The 20,826-nt window shown below is 44.7% G+C and overlaps 2 protein-coding genes across 2 annotated transcripts; one reads left to right on the top strand and one right to left on the bottom strand.

Moving 5' to 3' along the window:
- Window positions 1-5,425: 5,425 nt before the first annotated feature.
- Window positions 5,426-17,203, top strand: LOC146687226 (uncharacterized). The gene is made up of 4 exons (XM_085439380.1): window positions 5,426-7,767; window positions 8,569-8,808; window positions 9,037-9,264; window positions 17,129-17,203. The coding sequence occupies exons 1-4, from the start codon at window positions 5,659-5,661 to the stop codon at window positions 17,201-17,203; spliced, it is 2,652 nt and encodes an 883-aa protein (XP_085295506.1). The 5' UTR covers window positions 5,426-5,658.
- Window positions 17,001-19,876, bottom strand: LOC146687225 (apolipoprotein D-like). The gene is made up of 5 exons (XM_085438828.1): window positions 19,796-19,876; window positions 19,480-19,618; window positions 18,644-18,765; window positions 18,449-18,534; window positions 17,001-18,248 (listed from the first exon to the last, which is right to left on the bottom strand). The coding sequence occupies exons 2-5, from the start codon at window positions 19,594-19,596 to the stop codon at window positions 18,013-18,015; spliced, it is 561 nt and encodes a 186-aa protein (XP_085294954.1). The 5' UTR covers window positions 19,597-19,618; window positions 19,796-19,876; the 3' UTR covers window positions 17,001-18,012.
- Window positions 19,877-20,826: the final 950 nt, after the last annotated feature.

The following is a 20,826-nucleotide window of genomic DNA, read 5'->3' as shown; positions in this document are numbered from 1 at the left end:
ATAACAGACGATCAACAAGGTTTTGTTAAAACGAGACAAGGCTATCATAATATAAGACGTGTCCTCAATGTACTTTATGAGAAAAACAATAGGGAGGACACTGCGCTGCTATCACTAGATGCGTGCAAAGCCTTCGATAGAATAGAATGGAATTATCTCTTACAAGTGCTCCCCAGATATGGACTAGGTGAAACATTCCTGAAATGGATCCGATTATTGTATACACATCCAACAGCACAAGTTTTAACTAATAATAACGTATCAAAACCCTTTAATTTACAGCGATCAACCAGGCAGGGCTGCCCTCTGTCACCAATTCTCTTTGTGTTAGCAATAGAACCTCTGGCCATAGCTGTGAGAGCAAATGCAGGAATATCAGGGACAAGAATTGGAGGAAGAGACCATCTAATTTCTTTATTTGCAGATGATATTATATTTTTTTTGACTAATCTGAAAGATAGTATCCCTAATTTAGTAACATTAATAAAAACATTTGGAGAATTTTCAGGATACAAAATTAACAATTCTAAATCAGAATTAATGTTTCTTAATGAGGAAGAAAGAAGAAGCCCTGTGGTGGCCACCCCATTTAAGACAACTACAACAGGCTTTAAATATTTAGGCATTAGGATCACTCCAAGCCTCAAGGACATAACCTCAATAAATTATGATCCCCTTGTAGGAGAGGTCACGGAAATGCTAAACCGTTGGACAAACCTGCCTGTATCTATGATAGGCCGGATAAATATCCTAAAAATGACAATTTTACCCAAATTTTTATATTACTTCCAAACACTTCCGTTGCCTCTACCAACTTCATTTTTTGACAGTTTAAACAAACTATTTAACCAATTTATTTGGAATAATAAGAAGGCAAGGCTCCGCTTACAACTACTTTACTTGCCCTATGAAAGAGGAGGTCTCCAAGTCCCCAACCTCAGATGGTATTATATGGCTGCCCAACTAACATCAGCCACCCATTATTTCTGCCCAACAACACCTCCAGCCTGGGTTGACATCGAGCAAAAATCTGTTCCAGATCTTCCCTTACACACTTTTCTATATTCTTCAGACACTAAGATATTAAAAAAAACTACAAGGAACCCTTTCTTGAAAAATACAATTATAATTTGGCATGCAGCTCATAAATATGTGGGCGATCCTCCATCGCTTTCGCAATTTACCCCTATTTGGGGAAATGAAAAGTTCACGCCTGGTAAAAGTGATGGGGGATTTAAAATATGGAAAAATAAAGGCATTCAAAAAATTAAAGACCTATATGCAGATGGCATACTGCTCACATTTGATCAGTTGTGTAAAAAATATTTAATACCCCCAAAGCATTTTTTTAAATATTTACAATTGAAAAACTATTTGTCATCAAAACTGCAAAGGATTGCTGAACTTCCACCATTGACAAAAATAGAGGAGGTATGTGTTAAGAATACAAAAGGGAAAGGTTTTCTCTCTATATATTATAATTTACTGATGCTTTCCTCCAAAGACTCAGCAGCAGATAAACTGGATGCTTGGAGAAGGGAGATCCAAGAGGACATAGATGAAAATGACTGGAACCAGGCTTGCTTAAAAGCACAAAAACAAACAATAAACACATGCTTTAAACTACTGCAATATAAATGGCTCACGATAACCTATATAACACCTGTCAAGCTTCATCATATGTCCAATGATATTCCGGACATCTGTACTAAATGTCTAGTTGAAAAAGGAACTCTTCTTCATTGTCTATGGGAGTGTCCTAAAATCCAGGACTTTTGGAAAGATGTTATCAAATATCTTTCTGAAGTGTTTAAGGTAAAAATCCCTTTAATAGGAAAACTCTGTGTACTTGGAATATATCCAAGGGAATTTAAGCAATCGGGGAAAAAAACTAAATTACTGGACTACGGACTACTTCAAGCCAGAAGAGCCATTGCGCTATGTTGGAAGAGTATGGATGCTCCCTCCATGGGACTCTGGAAGAAGGAAATTGCAGTCTCTCTAGGCCTGGAAAGACTGACATATATTGCCAAGGGCAAACAATGGGACTTTGTGAATATGTGGAAGCCATATATGACTATTTTAGGGAGTGGAGGTGAAGGACATTTATAAACAAAAAGGAAAAGAAGAAGGAAAGGAGGGGAGAATCTTGTCTATCCAAACCCATTGTATTTTTGTATTGCTGTGAGAACTATGCTCATTTCTACATTTGAATGTGATGTAGGCAGGTTTGATGTATGGATGGATGTGTGAATGTGAGGGTGTTCAACATTTGTTTGTATTGTACTATAAAAAATTTCAATAAAAATATATGGGAAAAAAAAAAAAAAAAAAAAAAAAAAAAAAGGCAACCGTAAAACAGAAACAATCATTTTATTTTCCGTTGGGTAGTTTAATATTTATTACTGTCCTGTGAAGACCATGTAGGTTTTCCTCCTTCCTCGGCTTGAGTGCTGCACGATGTGCTTAACTTACCAACACTTTAAAAGCTACTTAACACTACATCCCGAAGCCTTGTCATCACAAAACCTTGATAGTGAAGATTAGACAACACATCTGTTAAGATTATGAATCACAGTCTAATTTGTTTGTTTCCATTTTTCAATTCAACTTGGTTTTATTATTATTTAGCATCAATTCAATCCAACAGTTGCCTCAAAGAATTTTACATTGTGAGGTAAAGAGCCTACAATAATTGTCCACATGCATCTGTGCATGTGTAGAATTACTGTAGTTGACGTTGAAGCTGACTAGCACACTTTTTGGCAGGTAGTGTTGCTTTAGTCTTTAATTGCAAAGAAGCAATAAGAAATCTTTTACAGGATGGGATTTCCACTGTCTTGGTGCTAAGATCATGGATATAGTTCAAGCAAAAAAATAAAATGTTCTCGTGTTTAAAAAAAGTTTCTTGGAGTTTTCAGTGGTTTAGTGGGTAAATTGTGCCTGCATGGAAAAGAAACATGACAATAATAAAAAGAGAGACAGAAAAGAGCATATGAGGTCTTGAATAATCAAGCCTGTCTTATCTTAATGACCTTATAGTACCATATCACCCCATTCTTCAGGATTACTGCTTACCACCCATTATGTATTTATTTATTACTCATTATTAATCTCTATTTTTCTTCCACAGCAAGTCTTTTGTCCCGTCTTCCTCACTGCACCTCCAACCGGTCGAAGCAGATGGCCGCCCCTCCCTGAGCCTGATCCTGCTGAAGGTTTCTTCCTGTTAAAAGGGAGTTTTTCCTTCCTACTGTCGCCACAGCACTTGCTCAAAGAGAGTCGCTTGGGTTTTCTCTGTTTTCTTTGTGTTACTGTAGGGTCTTTACCTAACAAAATAAAGCACCTCGGGGCAACTGCTTTGGTGCTGTATAAATAAAATTGAATTGAACTGAAATGTTCCAGTAGAGTGCAGTAAGTACACATACATGCTTCAGGCAGTTTTTTCAAGTCTTGAAGCTGGCTTGAAAAAACTGCACTAATCCGCAGTGTTTACATATCCATGTGAGTGTCTTAGGCAAGAATAATTCTTTTCACGAATGTTTTTGGAGTAAAGTCATCCTCACTTGGATCCTGGGTCTTGAGATTTGGGGTATGATTAAGGACTTTGTAGTTCGTATTTTCTTTATCTTGTATTCTGTTTTTTGTTTTTTATTCCATATTTCTTATTTAAAATTTACCTCTGCCCCACCCTTATTGACAATAATTATTACCATATTTTTCAGACCATAAGGCACACTGTCGATCAACGGGTCTGTTTTCATACATAATGCACACCAGATTATAAGGCGCACTAAGGGAAACAAAACAGTCAAATACGTCAAATTTTACTCAACTCATTCTTCTTGCTTCCTCCACTTCCGTACCATTGATTCTTTAATGTTGAATTCTCTCGCAGCTGCTCTATTCCCATGTTGTTGCAGTATATTAATGACTAACCTCATATTGTGGGTGGATGATCTCAGTTATTCTCCTGACTTAACTTTGGTCCATTTCCAGCATCCCGACATGCAATTGCATTTGTCCCTAACCATCACGTTAACTTTTATCAAGTGAAAAATGTTAGCGTTCATCCTCCAGCTTCACTGTGTTTATGTTATGCTAACATAGCTGTGTCGCTAGCGATCACATAGCACATCATTATATACCAGCTAGTCCAACGTCAGTAACCCTACAAATGTCACTGCTGTTTAGTTTTCTGTCTTCATTTATGTTGGAAGAGATGGCAGAGCTGTACGTTGTTATTTTTTCAGAAATCTCTCAGTCAGAACGTGCCATATCATGTTTAGGTGGAAACTAGCGAGCTAACTTCCTGCTGACTTCTAATCCTGACATCCTTTGATGGCTCTTTGATATAGCCCATGATGGTGGAGAGGTCAAAGAAACTGATTATGTTAAGTGTACTTTATACATAAAGCAAGTATCTGTAACTGATTGACTGATTGCTTGATTGTAATCACCTGTAATCTATGGGTGGATGGTTGGGGATCCAGTACTTATTTCACTCAATGATGCCAAAATCAATTTAGATTTTAATGTAATGTTTTTATTCTGGATTTTTGTTGCCTCCATAAAAACTGAATAAACCATAAAATTTAGAGACTGTTCATTTCTTTCTAAGTGAGCAATAATTATTCCCCAAATGTAGATTAGACCTCAAAAAAAAAGCTAAATTTGAATCCAGCCTTTGCACGGTGGAGTACATGAATGTCTCCCCAAGCCCAGTGAAGTTAAATTGTTGTAGCATGTGATAGGCATGTTCCTATGGTAACTGAAAGAGTGTGTGGATTAGTTGGATCTTGCACATATTGTATATTGTATATCAAAATGAAAAAGTTCTGTACAAAACTAAAGCAGTATTCATTTAAAGGACTTGCACTACAATGTAAAACCTTCGGTCCTTCACTACACTTAAGAAAGTAAGACCCTTTGAACTCACAGACACAGCAGGGTAAACCACGCTGGTCTGATGCAGACCGTTTTAATTCCAGCACAAGCACAAGAAATCTCTCTGAGCCAACTTTCTGCTAACTTCTGAAATACATTAAATTTAATCAATTCTGTTTTCATGGATGCCTGGATGTTAAACTTAAATGTTGCACCTGGTAAAGCAGCAACCCTGATCATTTTATTAAAGATGAAAGAATTTAGACAGTTTTTAACTCTCAGTGATGCCACAGTGTTTGTTTGACTTTATATATATATATATATATATATATATGGGTATCGTTTAGGTTTTATCCGATACCGGTGCCAAATCGGTACTTTTGAAACGGTGCCGGTGCTCAAACGGTGCTCAAACGGTGCTTAAAGAATGGAGAACACAAAATTGGTCCAAAAACCTCTCATGTTCAGTTTTTTGTAAAAAGATAAAAATGTTAGCCTTTTCTGCAGCTATGGGGCATATATGGTATCTGTGGCGGAGGCGTGGCCCCGGGCGCAGCTGCAGGGGAGGAGTGCAGCAGAAGGCTCAACAGGGCGGCGCTGCGAGGCCGGTAAGAACAGCTGATGGTGTTTATGTACTGATGATGGTCTCCCTCCGCTGTGTTTATAGTGAGACGGGGAGGGGCGGCCAGAGGAGAGATCAGCTGGGCTCGTGAGCTGTCAGACTGTACGACTGAGTCAGCTGTCAAAACTCAACACTCAAAGCTTCAATAAATGTGGAAGTTGGCAGTACATACCTGTGTGTGCGTGTGTCTGTGCCTGGTGTATTCCACAAGTGGTGCCGAAACCCAGGAAAGTGCCGGTGGGGGAATGTCCGACCCACAGGCCGCGCCACCCGCCCAGCCTCTGCAATTCTTGGCGCAGATGCTAGCGGAGATGGCGACGATGAGCCGGGATCAGGCGGCCGACCAGCGTGCCCACCTGGCCGCGCTGCAGGAGCAGACGGACCGACAGACGCAAATTCTGGAACGGCTGGTCGGGGCCGCTGCCACGCCGAAGCCCTCGCCACTGTCGGTGGCGGTGCCCCGGATGGGGGACGGGGACGACCCACAAATTTTTTTGGAGACCTTCCGTGCCACGGCGGAGGCTTGCCAATGGCCGCGGGAGGAGTGGGCTCCGCGGCTGCTCCCCCTGCTGTCTGGGGAGGCACAAACAGCGGCCCTGAGTCTGCCTCCGGCGTCGAGGAGCAGCTTCCCGGACGTGAGCCGGGCGGTGGTGGACAGGCTGGGGCTCACCGCCGAAGACCATCGCCGGCGGTTCCGGGCCTGTCGGCTGGCTACAACGGACCGACCATTCGCCTGGGCCCGGCAGCTGCGCGACGCGGCGGTGCGCTGGCTGCAACCGGGGGCATCGGAGGGCGAGACGAAGCTGGTGGACAAGGTGGTGCTGGAGCAGTTCACGGAGGGGTTGCCAGCGGAGACGGCGAGATGGGTCCGGTGCCACCGGCCCGCAAGCTTGGAGGTAGCAGTGACGCTGGCGGAGGACCACCTTGCCGCTGGAGCAGGGGAACCCGGGGACGCCGGACGGAGGCCGAACAGACAGGCCCCAGTGCCGGCCCCGAGGCGCCGTGTGCCGGCACCAGGGCAGGCCGAGCGGCTGCCGGCGCTGAGCCCCACTAACCCTTTCGCGGCGTTGGTGCCGTCCAGGGGAGCCGAGCCAAGTGGAGCCGCCCCCGAGCCACGGAGAGCAGCACAGACGCCGGGGCCGGAGTGTTGGAAGTGCGGGCAGCCGGGGCACCTGAGGAGGGATTGTCCGCTTATGGAAGTGGGGCAGGTGTTCCGCGTTGCTGGCGCCCCAGCACCCTCCCCCGGTCCAGGAGGGACATACAGTATTCCGGTAAGGACTCGAGGGGGTATACGCCAGGCGTTGGTGGACACGGGCTGCACGCAGACCCTCGTACACCAAAGCTTGGTTCGCCCCGGGGCATTGCTGGAGGCAGAATGGGTGGAGGTGAGGTGTGTGCATGGTGACGTTCACAGGTATCCCATAGTGCCGCTGTTATTAAAGTATAAGGGCAAAATGCATAGAGTAACGGCGGCGGTTAGCCCGCGCCTGTCGCACCCCCTGATTCTGGGTACCAATTGGCCGGGGTTTCATCAGCTACTGGGGCAGTACGCGGGGGTGCGATCACGACCGGAAGCGGGGTGTAGCGTGTGCGCGGCATTCAGCGGTGACGCGGGGTCGTCCGACACCGACTCCGGGGGGGAGGAGCCGGCGGGTCCCTCACGGGACGTCCCGCCGGCCCCGGAAGTGTCCCCCATGGGTGATTTCCCACTGGAGCAGTCTCGTGACGGCACCCTACGCTCAGCCTTTGACCAAGTGATGGCTATTGATGGTCACGTGGTGCGCCCTGAGGCCGCGCAGACCTACCCGCGTTTCGTCTTATTAAACGACCGGTTATATCGAGTGAGTCGTGACACTCAGACCGAGGAAACACACACCCAGTTGTTGGTGCCGCAGGGCCGCCGGGAAACGCTTTTCCAGGCGGCCCACTATAACCCCATGGCAGGGCATATGGGCTACGAGAAAACTCTGGAGCGAATAACGGCCCGATTTTATTGGCCGGGCATCCGAGCGGATGTGCGCCGCTGGTGCGCGTCCTGCCCGGACTGCCAACTGGTTAACCAGCCGGCCATACCGAAGGCGCCGCTGCGCCCTCTCCCCCTCATTGAGGTCCCGTTTGAGCGCATCGGCATGGACCTCATCGGGCCGTTTCACCGGAGTGCACGCGGCTACCGCTTTGTGTTAGTCCTGGTGGATTACGCAACGCGGTACCCGGAAGCAGTTCCGCTGCGCACCATCTCTGCAAAGAGTGTGGCGCAGGCACTGTTTCAGGTCATCTCCCGAGTCGGAATCCCGAAAGAGATACTGACTGACCAGGGCACGTCGTTTATGTCTCGTACACTGCGGGAACTGTACGAATTACTGGGCATTAAATCTATTCGGACCAGCGTCTACCACCCTCAGACTGACGGGCTGGTGGAGCGGCTGAATAAGACTTTAAAGTCCATGATTCGGAAGTTCATTAACGAGGATGAACGCAATTGGGATCACTGGCTAGACCCTCTGTTATTCGCAGTGCGGGAGGTGCCCCAGGCCTCCACGGGATTTTCTCCCTTTGAACTGCTGTTCGGCAGGAGGCCACGTGGGGTGCTCGACCTGATTAAAGAAAGCTGGGAGGACGGTCCGAGCCCCGCCAAAAATGAGATTCAGTACGTGTTGGACCTGAGAGCAAAACTCCACACTTTGGGGAGGTTGTCACGGGAGAATTTGCTCCAGGCTCAGCAGCGTCAGCAACGCCTGTATGACAGAGGGGCTAGGCTCAGGCAATTCTCACCGGGAGATAAAGTGCTTGTGTTACTCCCTACTTCCAGCTCGAAGTTGCTCGCCAAGTGGCAAGGACCCTTTGTGGTCACACGGCGAGTCGGGGACGTGGACTATGAGGTCGCTCGGTCGGACAGGGGAGGAGCCACGCAGATTTATCACCTCAATCTCCTCAAACTGTGGCGAGAGGTTGAAACCGCTTCTCTGGTGAGCTTGGTGAAGGAGAGAGATGAGTTGGGGCCTGAGGTGCCAAATTCTATCATTCCCGCCTCCCTCCCTTGTGATGACCATCTCACACAGGCCCAGAGAGCGGATGTTGTCGCGTTGCAACAGCGTTTTGCGGACGTGTTCTCCCCCCTGCCCGGCCGGACGTCCCTCATCGAGCACCATTTCGTGACGCAGCCTGGCGTGACGGTGCGTTCACGGCCCTACAGGCTCCCGGAGCACAAGCGAAAAATCGTGCAGAGGGAATTGGCGGAAATGCTGAGGATGGGAGTAATAGAAGAGTCGCACAGCGCCTGGTGTAGCCCCATCGTTCTGGTGGCGAAGAAGGATGGGTCTATACGGTTCTGTGTCGACTATCGCAGGGTGAACGAAGTGTCACGCTTTGATGCCTACCCCATGCCTCGGGTCGACGAGCTCCTGGACCGGTTAGGCACGGCCCGCTTTTTCACGACACTGGACTTAACCAAGGGCTATTGGCAGATTCCCTTGTCTGCCGAGGCCAGGGAGAAAACGGCCTTCTCCACTCCGTACGGTTTGTACCAGTTCGTGACACTTCCGTTCGGCCTGTTCGGGGCCCCGGCCACTTTCCAGCGTCTCATGGACCGGGTACTGCGTCCGCACGCAGCGTATGCTGCCGCCTACCTGGATGACGTGATCATCCACAGCGACACCTGGGCGGAGCATGTGCTGCGGGTGGCCGCGGTCCTGGAGTCCCTGAGGGGGGCGGGGCTCACGGCCAATCCGAAGAAGTGCGCGGTTGGACGGAGGGAGGTGCAGTATCTGGGGTACCACCTGGGGGGCGGGCAGGTGCGTCCACAGGTGGAGAAGACGGCGGCTATCGCATCCTGCCCGCGCCCCAGGACGAAAAAGGAGGTGAGACGGTTCTTGGGGTTGGCGGGTTACTATCGTCGCTTTGTGCCGGGGTTTGCGCAGCTAACCAGCCCCCTGACCGATCTCACTCGAAAGGGTGCCCCGGATCTGGTCCAGTGGACGGGGCCGTGCCAGGCGGCGTTTGTGCAGGTGAAAAAGGCTCTCTGTGGGGAGCCGCTGCTTCACACTCCTAACTTTTCCCTCCCTTTTGTTCTGCAGACTGACGCCACGGACAGAGGGCTGGGAGCCGTTTTGTCCCAGCAGGTGAGGGGGGCTGACCGCCCTGTCCTGTACATCAGCCGGAAGCTAGCGGAGCGCGAGCGCCGGTACAGCACCGTGGAGAAGGAGTGCCTGGCCATCCGGTGGGCGGTCGGCTCCCTGCGCTATTACCTCCTGGGACGCTCATTCACCCTCTGTTCGGACCACGCCCCGCTGCAGTGGCTCCACCGCATGAAGGATGCCAACGCCCGGATCACCCAGTGGTATCTGGCGTTGCAGCCCTTTAAGTTCAAGGTGATCCATAGGCCGGGGGCGCAGATGGCGGTGGCCGATTTCCTCTCTCGCTCGCGGGGGGGAGTTGGCTCGGCCGGACGGCTCCCCGGCCTCGAACGGGCGGTGGGGGTGTGTGGCGGAGGCGTGGCCCCGGGCGCAGCTGCAGGGGAGGAGTGCAGCAGAAGGCTCAACAGGGCGGCGCTGCGAGGCCGGTAAGAACAGCTGATGGTGTTTATGTACTGATGATGGTCTCCCTCCGCTGTGTTTATAGTGAGACGGGGAGGGGCGGCCAGAGGAGAGATCAGCTGGGCTCGTGAGCTGTCAGACTGTACGACTGAGTCAGCTGTCAAAACTCAACACTCAAAGCTTCAATAAATGTGGAAGTTGGCAGTACATACCTGTGTGTGCGTGTGTCTGTGCCTGGTGTATTCCACAGTATCACTCTTGGCTGGAAGCAATGCTTCAACAATGGAAAAAACATAAACTTTGTCCAAAAACCTCTCATGTTTAACTGTTTCCCACTTTTTCTTTGATCATTTTAGCCTTTTTGGCCAGGGTGAAGGGAATATCTGCCATCAAACAAGAAGACAGCCGCATGTAGCTATGATGAGGTTTGCTAGTTCACCTTACATGCATTAATGTAATAACGTGGTTAGCCTACTCAACGTAAATTACACACGAACAACATTAAGCTACTCACGCAGAGAAGAACGGCTGCTGCTGCCATCATCATCCGTCATCATTTCTGCTACACTGGCAGGGCTAGGGGCCAGGACTCTCCTCTTCGTGTTTTTGGGGGATGTTGCTAACTCCGGGTCCGATAACAGGCAACCCACCGCAGTAGATGCGCTCGTGTGAGGTCTCGCAGCAAGCTATCAAATACGGTGCATTTCTGGGCTTTTAAAAAAAACGCTATGCGTCGCCAGGTGTTTAATCGGATTTGAGGTGTTACCTCCTTTGACAGTATCACAGTATCAGCTTAAAGCACTTGTTGCAGGCTGCTGAGTTCTTTTGCTGTGAAGTACAGCCAGACTTTTGACCGCTTCGCCTTGGGCATTTTTAATCTGTAGCTCTGCTCTAAAAGAACGTACGTACCTGGACCCGCCTACTATCCTCGGAAACGTAAAATGATTGGCTAGAAGTCAGAGGTGTGGACTCGAGTCACATGACTTGGACTCGAGTCAGACTCGATTTTATGACTTTAGACTTGACTTGAAAAAATGTTCTAAGACTTGTGACTTGACTTGGACTTTTACACCAATGACTTGGGACTTGAATTGGACTTGAACCGGTTTACTTGAAAAGACTTGATATTTTACCCCAAATATAAAATTTAACATGCATATTATATAGAGATTGAAAATGTGACGTCATTCACGGGTAGAACCGCAAAGGATTCTGGGAACTCGTGGCAAGCGGTACTAGCGCACGCAGGCTTTCAATTAAAATCAGTTATACAGCGATAAAAAGAAACACAAAAATGGCAAGATGCTGTTGTATTATTAACTGCAATAGCCGGTCGCATGACAGCCACGGGAAGCCGACGGGTAAAGAGATCGGTTGTTATCGGATTACGTCGTTGAAGAGAAATTGTTCAAGCCATGTTTCCGAAGTAACAAAGACGCGACTGGATTGCAGCCATTCAAAGATCAAATATAACGTCCCAGAACAGGTTAGTCTGCTCCAAGCATTTACACGAAGGTCAGTGTTTTTTAGTAGTTAATACGTCATTTTCATAACATAATTAGTGATATAGGTTACAAGCAAGTCTGGCGCTGAACAGAAATTGTCGCGCTATGCTCCTTTGTTTATTGTGCATAAATAGTGAATTGTCCTGACACAATATTGCGTTTCGCTTCTGTTATTATGGTACATTGACAAAAACATATACTTTTATTCACAGGATAAAACAGGTTTTTTGTATCACTAATTGCCCAGTACGATTACAGCATACAATATTGTTGTCACTGCTACATTTCTGTGATGCTACCAGAAATTATTTCCACTACTAATTAATTACCGTTGAGCTCAAAGGTCCTATTAATAAACGGTTAAGGAATGTGTATTTATGACGACAATTTGTGAGACTGATAAACTTATGATACGTACGATGGTCTTTACTTTCTACACGGTGCATTTCAAGGTCCTGCACCCATCCGTCGGTAAACTGTACCTGGGCTTGTTGCAGTGACCTGAAGTTACTAAACTTCATGAGTGTATGCACTCACTCCAAGAAGCGTATGATTATAAATATGCATATAAATATGCTAAGATGAGATAGCTGACTTCATCTAACTAGCAAATGTTGTCCAGGCTACGTTGGTGATACAGTTTTTTTTAATGTGTATGATATTTTTGTCATGCGATTTTAAAGCCGGTCCTACAACCGCATCCAAGAATAACATGCAGCTTATCTCAGAACTGTCGGTGAAAATTATTCTTGGAGCTAGGTTTAAATGAGCTGCATTTTAAAGAGGTGCAATTTCACAATTTGTGTATATTTTCTAAGTTCACTATTTTGTCATGTGTTGAGAAAAACACAGATTTTAAAATTACATGGTCTAATATTTACATTTAGCATAACTGCAACATTATTTTTTCATTATTTTTTTTTTAAAGACTCGAAAGGACTTGAAATTCAAAGTTTCAGACTTGTGACTTGACTCGGACTTTTACACCAGTGACTTGAGACTCGACTCTGACTTGCCTGACATTACTTGAGACTTGACTTGAGACTTGCAAAACAATGACTTGGTCCCACCTCTGCTAGAAGTGTATCACAGCTCAGGAAAAAAAAGCACCGAAATAAAGCACCGAAATGTGCGCTGCTTTTCGGTCTGGTTACTACCGTTTATGTCAGAACCGGTGCCATGATCACCGGTACCCATCCCTATATATATATATATATATATATATATATATACACACACACACACACACACACATATATATATATATATATATATATATATATATATATATATATATATATATATATACACACACACATATATATATATATATATATATATATATATATATATATACATACATATATACATATATATATGTATGTATATATATATATATATATATATGTATATATATATATATATATATATATATATATATATATGTATGTATATATATATGTATATATGTATATATATACTGTATGTATATATACATATGTATATATATACATATGTATATATATATATATACATATGTATATAAAACACCCAGCACGCCCCTGCAGGCGGTTCATCCTTCAAGCTCGGGTCCTCTACCAGAGGCCTTGGAGCTTGAGGGTCCTGCGCAGTATCTTAGCTGTTCCCAGGACTGCGCTCTTCTGGACAGAGATCTCCGATGTTGTTCTCGGGATCTGCTGGAGCCACTCGCCTAGCTTGGGAGTCACCGCACCTAGTGCTCCGATTACCACGGGGACCACCGTTACCTTCACCCTCCACATCCTCTCGAGCTCTTCTCTGAGCCCTTGGTATTTCTCCAGCTTCTCGTGTTCCTTCTTCCTGATATTGCTGTCATTCGGAACCGCTACATCAATCACTACGGCCGTCTTCTTCTGTTTGTCTACCACCACTATGTCCGGTTGGTTAGCCACCACCATTTTGTCTGTCTGTATCTGGAAGTCCCACAGGATCTTAGCTCGGTCATTCTCCACCACCCTTGGGGGCATCTCCCATTTTGACCTCGGGACTTCCAGGTTATACTCGGCACAGATGTTCCTGTACACTATGCCGGCCACTTGGTTATGGCGTTCCATGTATGCCTTGCCTGCTAGCATCTTGCACCCTGCTGTTATGTGCTGGATTGTCTCTGAGGCATCTTTACACAGCCTGCACCTGGGGTCTTGCCTGGTGTGATAGACCCCAGCCTCTATGGATCTTGTGCTCAGAGCTTGTTCTTGTGCTGCCATGATTAGTGCCTCTGTGCTGTCTTTCAGTCCAGCTTTGTCCAGCCACTGGTAGGATTTCTGGATATCAGCCACCTCCTCTATCTGCCGGTGGTACATACCGTGCAGGGGCCTGTCCTTCCATGATGGTTCCTCGTCTCCCTCCTCTTTCTTGGGTTTCTGCTGCCTGAGGTATTCACTGAGCACTCGGTCAGTTGGGGCCATCTTCCCAATGTATTCTTGGATGTTCGTTGTCTCATCCTGGACTGTGGTGCTGACACTCACCAGTCCCCGGCCCCCTTCCTTCCGCTTAGCGTACAGCCTCAGGGTGCTGGACTTGGGGTGAAACCCTCCATGCATGGTAAGGAGCTTTCATGTCTTTATGTCAGTGGCTTCTATCTCCTCCTTTGGCCAGCCTATTACCCCAGCAGGGTACCTGATCACGGGCAGGGCGTACGTGTTGATGGCCCAGATCTTGTTCTTACCATTCAGCTGACTCCTCAGGACTTGCCTGACCCTCTGCAGGTACTTGGTGGTTGCAGCTTTTCTAGCGGCCTCTTCATGGTTCCCATTTGCCTGCGGGATCCCCAGGTACTTGTAACTGTCCTCTATGTCTGCAATGTTGCCTTCTGGTAGTTCAATCCCCTCAGTTCTGACTACCTTCCCTCTCTTTGTTACCATCCGACTACACTTCTCCAGTCCGAACGACATTCCAATGTCATTGCTGTATAGCCTGGTAGTGTGGATCAGTGAATCGATGTCTCGTTCACTCTTGGCATACAGCTTGATGTCATCCATGTACAGGAGGTGGCTGACAACTGCTCCGTTCCGTAGTCGGTATCCGTAGCCAGTCTTGTTAATGATCTCACTGAGGGGGTTCAGGCCTATGCAGAACAGCAGTGGGGACAGAGCATCTCCTTGGTAGATCCCGCACTTGATGGTGACTTGTGCTATGGGCTTGGAGTTGGCCTCTAGTGTTGTACGCCACATCCCCATTGAGTTCCTGATGAAGGCTCTTAGGGTCCCATTGATCTTGTACAATTCTAGGCATTCCAGTATCCAGCTGTGGGGCATTGAGTCATAGGCCTTCTTGTAATCAATCCAGGCAGTGCACAGGTTGGTCAGTCTGGTCTTGCAGTCTCGGCTGATTGTTCTTTCTACCAGTAGCTGGTGTTTTGCGCCTCTGGTATTCTTGCCAATTCCTTTCTGTGTCCCGCTCATGTATTGACCCATGTGCCTGTTCATCTTAGCCCATATGATGCCTGACAGGAGCTTCCATGTAGTACTGAGGCAGGTTATTGGTCGGTAGTTGGAGGGGACCGGTCCCTTCTTGGGGTCCTTGGGGATCAGGACCGTCCGGCCTTCAGTTGGCCATTCCGGGTGTCTCTCGTTAACTAGCAGCTGGTTCATTTGTGCTGCCAGACGCTCGTGGAGTGCAGTCAGCTTCTTCAGCCAGTAGGCGTGAACCATGTCGAGCCCTGGTGCTGTCCAACTCTTCATACTGGAGACCCTTTCTTGGATATCTGCCACTGTGATGGTTACTGGACCCTGTTCAGGGAGGTCGCTGTGGTCTGCCCTCAGATCCTCTAGCCACTGAGCATTGCCGTTATGGGTTGCGTCCTTCTCCCATATGCTCTTCCAGTATTGCTCCGTCTCCAGCCTTGGTGGTGCTGTTCTCTTATTGTTCCCTTGCCACTGAGAGTACACCTTTGCTGGTTCTGTGGAGAACAGCTTGTTTATTCTCCTGCCTTCTATCTCTCTGGTGTACCTCCTCAAGCGGCTGGCTAGTGCACACATATATATATTGTTAAGGTTCAAAAATTGAGGAAGGAGAGTACAAACCACCCTTGGTCCAGAAGCTCTTGGTCAAACAATGATTTTAATGACTACACACGTGTGGGAAGACAACTCTGTACGCGGACAGCAAGTAGTCTTCAACTTAATCAAAGCATGAACAGATATTTTATAGCATCAGGGTTTGATTTACTGACGCCCCTTCATGCGTCACAGATACATTTTATACATAGATCAGATCAACACCACAATGACTTTTAACCCAGAAGATCATCTTCTATTTTCATGGCTGGTACTTTCCGTTCTTGTCTTAAAGTGAATTGTTCCTCTTTCTTGCCGAGACAACAAATCTCTCCTCTAAATAAATCTAACTCATGTGTGTGTGTGTGTTGACCTCACATGCTCTTTGTGTCACCTCTTCACCTACTAACTGTCTGTGTCTCGTCCTCAAATGCTCTTTCTCAATTCACCTGTTGCACTTCTGACCTTTCACCAGAACAGAGGCTCATCCTTATGTGTTACAACCTAACTGAGACTATGTATATGTCCTCTACTAAATAAATGTTTTAACCAAGAACCTCTACTAAAACCTTAATATAAAATGACCTGATATAAGTGTTTTGTAAGCATGTATTGCAATTCCTTCTATGTTCTAGTTTTCCCTCAGCATGTATCACCTGAACAGTCACGTCAGTGAAGCTTAAGACCTTTAAAGAACCTGAACATCAACTCAAATAAGCACAGATATGCATTGTGTACACAATAGTTATAACTGCATCTGAAATACAAAATTAACATCATCATAAACAGCTTAAGGCCATCTTAAAGCTATCTGTTACATTGTTAAAGCCTCGTCTTAGCCTGCTGCTCAAAATAACTTCCTGCTTCTGCAAACTCTCTGCAAGCCTGTTTCCTGTCAGCCTGTGACTTTTAGCCTTTCTGAAAGACACACACTGTTCAACCCCTGAATGCAATATAAACTCCAGATTATATTATTAATGCAATGGTAATAATGATGATTATTTAACAATAGCAGTAAAATAATTTCCCTGCTCCACAATATATATATATATATATATATACATATACATATATATACATATACATATGTATATATGTATATGTATATATATATATATATATATATATATATATATATATATATATATATATATATATATATATATATGTGTGTGTGTTTGTGTGTATACATAAGGTATATTGATAGGTGTCCTGCTCCTGTTAATTATATGTAACACCAGCTACAGATCGAGACATCAGTCACCTTCTATTGCATCATTAATCGTTTTATATTTTGTATTGACTTCAAAAAACTCTACCTACCTTTCAGTTCGCTAGAATCTCTTTTAAGAGGGCAAAACTCACCTCAGTGAAACACACAAAACCCAAGATAAATGAGGACAAACACACAAAAATCAACAGTCTTCAGTCTTTTTAATGGACACCTGGATGTGGTGGGGGATTTTTACATTTGTGAACATGTTCATGCGACCTTCCCAAGGTCAAATTACTCTTAATTTTTTTTTAAGTGTGTTACTTTTTTAGTTAGAGCTAATACCTTTTTCCTTTCAGAGTGCAAAATCCACCTCAGTGGAACGCAGAAACAAAACATTCAAGTAAGGCAGTGTGGTGCTTGTGAAGATACTTTAACTCCTTTCAAGGTCACCTGAATCACCAGGGTTTAAAACTTTTAAGAACATCTTGATGCAAATACTTTGAATTTCCAGGCCTTTATTCTCATGTTTAGCCTGAAAAAACCCTCCAATGTCTGCCAATAGGAATCTTTAAAACTTGGACATTTTGAAGGTTTATTGAATTGAAATGAATTTCATGTTTTACTAAATAATAGCGGTTTTATTGCTGCTTTTAGTTGAAAATGCCTTTCAGCACGCTTATACAGAACATGTTAAAACACTTAGAAAGCATAAACAGATGGTAAACTTCAAACATCGACACTATTTTAAATATGTAACCTTTAGTTGTCGTCGTTTTACAGATAAAGTAAGACACCTTTCAACTTTCAAATCAGTTTCTGTGTGTATAGAAGGCTTCAGTGCAGCACGCTGACGATTTCATTAAAAACACAGTAAAGATCACATGAAATGAGATTTACTAACTTTTTTTGACACTAATTAGATCCTTCATGTTTTGAGTTTGTGTTCAGATTACTCAGAATCATCTGCTCGCAGCGAATACAACATTTCTCTTAACACGGAAAGTATTCCTCTCAACTTGTACTGTCACAGTCGGTGTTGTGCAAAGTAAAAACTGGAGAAAACAGAGAAACTAGTTGAGTTTATCCTGCTGGAAACAATCACCGTAAATTATTAATCGTAGATTCATCGAGGCAAACAAACACTCGGATAATTTACCCCCTTCTGTCGACAGCAACATTATGCTGTGTTGAATTTGTGTTGCCGTGTCGCTGCTCACAGCGTTTTTTCACAGCCCATCTGCCTGCTGGGGATCATCCTGCTCACGTCGATGTTGTTGTTTGCAAAGATCTCTTTGGCTTTCTCGATGGTGGATTCTGGCAGGGTGCGTGTTCGCCCCAGGATCCAGGCGAAGTCAACGTGGAAGAGCCTGAGGATGTCAGTGCATGAATACACCAAGGCCGAATTCACGTAGTCAGTAGACAGGATCCAATAAGGGGAGTAGGGAAGGACTGTGATCAAGACAAAAGTTGTAAGAGTGAAGAGACAAAAGTATCACAGTATTTTATCCTGAAGCTACACATACTGAGAGAAAGTCGTATATCTAATATGTGGCTTATAGAGGCTGATTAATTCATTACATTTCCACTTCATTCTTAACAACTCATAACACAGCCAGTCATTCTCAGTGTTGTCACCAGATGTTGCTCACCGTAGGAATAACTTATTCCCAGCTTGGCTGGATTCTTTATATCCTCTACGACCCCGATCCCTTCGATTTTCTTCATCTCTCCTTTTCTGTTTTATTCCACACAGACAAACTTTATGTTAGACTAAAACGGCTGCACGACATGCAGACATTACCTCCTGGCTCCACGTTTGCACAGATAAATTCAATGGGACTCACAGTATTTCAGAGCTGACCACTCGAATGGAGTTGCTCGTCGTCAAAGTGAAATTGGTTTCAATGCAGCGGCCTTTCTCAAACTGGGCTGGCAGTTTGGCAATTTCAAACCATCTCCCCATGAACTGTGAGGGCAGAAACACACACAGGTTCAAAGACAACTCAGAGCAATGTGAGTGCAGACTATGAATAAATCTACATCTTCATTTATTCAGTTATTGTACTAATGTATGCACATTTCTATGCTATTAAAGGTACTGAAAAGCTTTACTTACACAATACTTTGGGTACTGAGTTGACTTACAACAAAGATTATGCTGAAATGCTGAAAATATATATATATATATATATATATATATATATATATTATAAACTATATAAATAAAAAGTACTTTTAATAGATTAAATTATATTTTTTTCACGTGAAAACAATATATATATTAATAAATTCTTGTTTACCTGTGGTGTAATTATAATTAGTAGTAGTTGTATTTAATTATGTCCATATGCATGTGTCTACCAGCCTCGACTTTTTGGTGCCCACACGATACAGAGACAAATATGATGACAAACACTCCTATCTGCTTCCACCACACACTATTCTGATCTATATCACAAATGCCAGCAATTACTAAACATGTACGTTTTGCTACTTAATAAGAATGTATCATAAACAGTCAGCAAATCTTTGCCATATGAAAATATTTAAACAGAAATCTCTGATAATGTTTGTGGTGTCAGCTTTTTCCTTTTCAAACTGTGCGAGAGAAGAAGGATCTCATGACATTCACGCCTAATGTGTTCAGCGTATTCTGCACAGTCTGCACCGTCACTGGTACCTGTTTAAGGCTGAAGGCGGGTTGAACAGCAGGCTCTGGACACGGGCCCCAGTGGGGAACCTGAGCCCTGATGATGGGGAGGGTGAGTGCAAACACCAGAGCCAAAGGTAGCTTCATGGTAAAGATGTGGCTTTATTACCTAAAGAGAGTATGAAAGAAAAGCAGGTAAGGTAACACAAACCAAAAAGAAACATGGCCAACGCAAACAAGATTACTGCTACATCAACTCAGGTAACATTTTTCTTGGCAGAAATAATCTAATATTAACTAATTTATAGTTTAATCCTTCGCATGTATCTCCACAGATTTCTCTTACCTCTGTGTTCCAGTGGTTCAGATATGTGCTCTGTCTTTATCGACTCTGCTGTTTGAGTTGGAGACGTAGTCCTCTGCGAGGTTTTGCAGTTCTGTGTCGTCAATGGGCGTCTTTGTTTAGAGCCAGCTTTATTTCAGACATGAAGTAAGCTATTAGCAAATTGGAGTCATGGGGGACATACCAGGAGAAACGTAATGAATGTAATAAAATAATCTGGATGCCCTCCTGCCCCAGATGGACACAAAAGTATATATTTTGTTTTGTTTTTTATCAGAGGATTGCTTTAAATGACAAGTTCCAAGGTTACATGATTTTGTACACAGACACACAAGTACTTTAAGACAGAAGTGTTGATCCACAAAATGCAAGCATGCTATACTCATGTGTGTTTATATGAAAAAAATGTACAAAATGATTAGATTTGATCTGATTTAATAATATCTTGTCTGGCAGAACTGAAACCTTCAGATTTGCTGCATGGCCTCGCAAATGGTCGATGGTTTACATATTTACATTTCCTGCTCTTTAATGACTCTCTGTTTCTCTATAGCACCAACAGCATATAATAGCATTCATGGTTTACACCAAGGGTGTCGAAATCACTGTAATGATTTTGTGGGTTACATTTAGCCTGATTTGGTCTTAAGTGAGCCTGATCACTGAACCTATTCCCTAAAAAAAGACACCTGCAAATTCCTTTTCTTTTAGTGTTAAAAAATTCAAGTACGCATTTTATGAACCATTTATTTATAAAACTGATGATGAATACCCCAAGTGTAATTCATCTTCATTTCTTCTGCACTAAGAAATGCTACTGCCATCAGCACGGCTCTTAGGATGTACACAAAAAAGAAATATTACAGAAAAGTTGCTTATTTCCAGCTTTTATTCTCTTGCTAAAAGGCCAAAATTTTCTGTTGATTCAAACAAGTTTTACTCTCTGAGGTGTTTTATGTTGTTGTTACTGAGACGGCTGTTCAACCAAATCTTTGCCTTTCATTCCTTGTACATGCAGGAACTCAGCAGACACA

This window comes from Copadichromis virginalis, linkage group LG18, assembly GCF_057382275.1.
Source record: "Copadichromis virginalis isolate Kocher_CV1m ecotype Utaka linkage group LG18, C_Virginalis_male_GT1.1, whole genome shotgun sequence".
Classification (NCBI taxonomy): domain Eukaryota; kingdom Metazoa; phylum Chordata; class Actinopteri; order Cichliformes; family Cichlidae; genus Copadichromis; species Copadichromis virginalis.
Note: the sequence above shows the minus strand (reverse complement) of the source record. Positions and strands in the feature narration are given on the sequence as shown.

Bases quoted from the DNA above. Each gene is read 5' to 3' on its own strand.
- LOC146687226 (XM_085439380.1), top strand. From the start codon at position 5,659: ATGTGGAAGTTGGCAGTACATACCTGTGTGTGCGTGTGTCTGTGCCTG. The intron at 7,768-8,568 runs GCACTGTTTCAG...CATCTCACACAG, and splicing joins CTGCAAAGAGTGTGGCGCAG to GCCCAGAGAGCGGATGTTGT. The intron at 8,809-9,036 runs GTGGCGAAGAAG...GGTTTGTACCAG, and splicing joins GGTGTAGCCCCATCGTTCTG to TTCGTGACACTTCCGTTCGG.
- LOC146687225 (XM_085438828.1), bottom strand. From the start codon at position 19,596: ATGAAGCTACCTTTGGCTCTGGTGTTTGCACTCACCCTCCCCATCATC. The intron at 18,766-19,479 runs GTACCAGTGACG...CTGCCCTCACAG, and splicing joins CCGCCTTCAGCCTTAAACAG to TTCATGGGGAGATGGTTTGA. The intron at 18,249-18,448 runs GTGAGCAACATC...TCTTGATCACAG, and splicing joins GGGAATAAGTTATTCCTACG to TCCTTCCCTACTCCCCTTAT.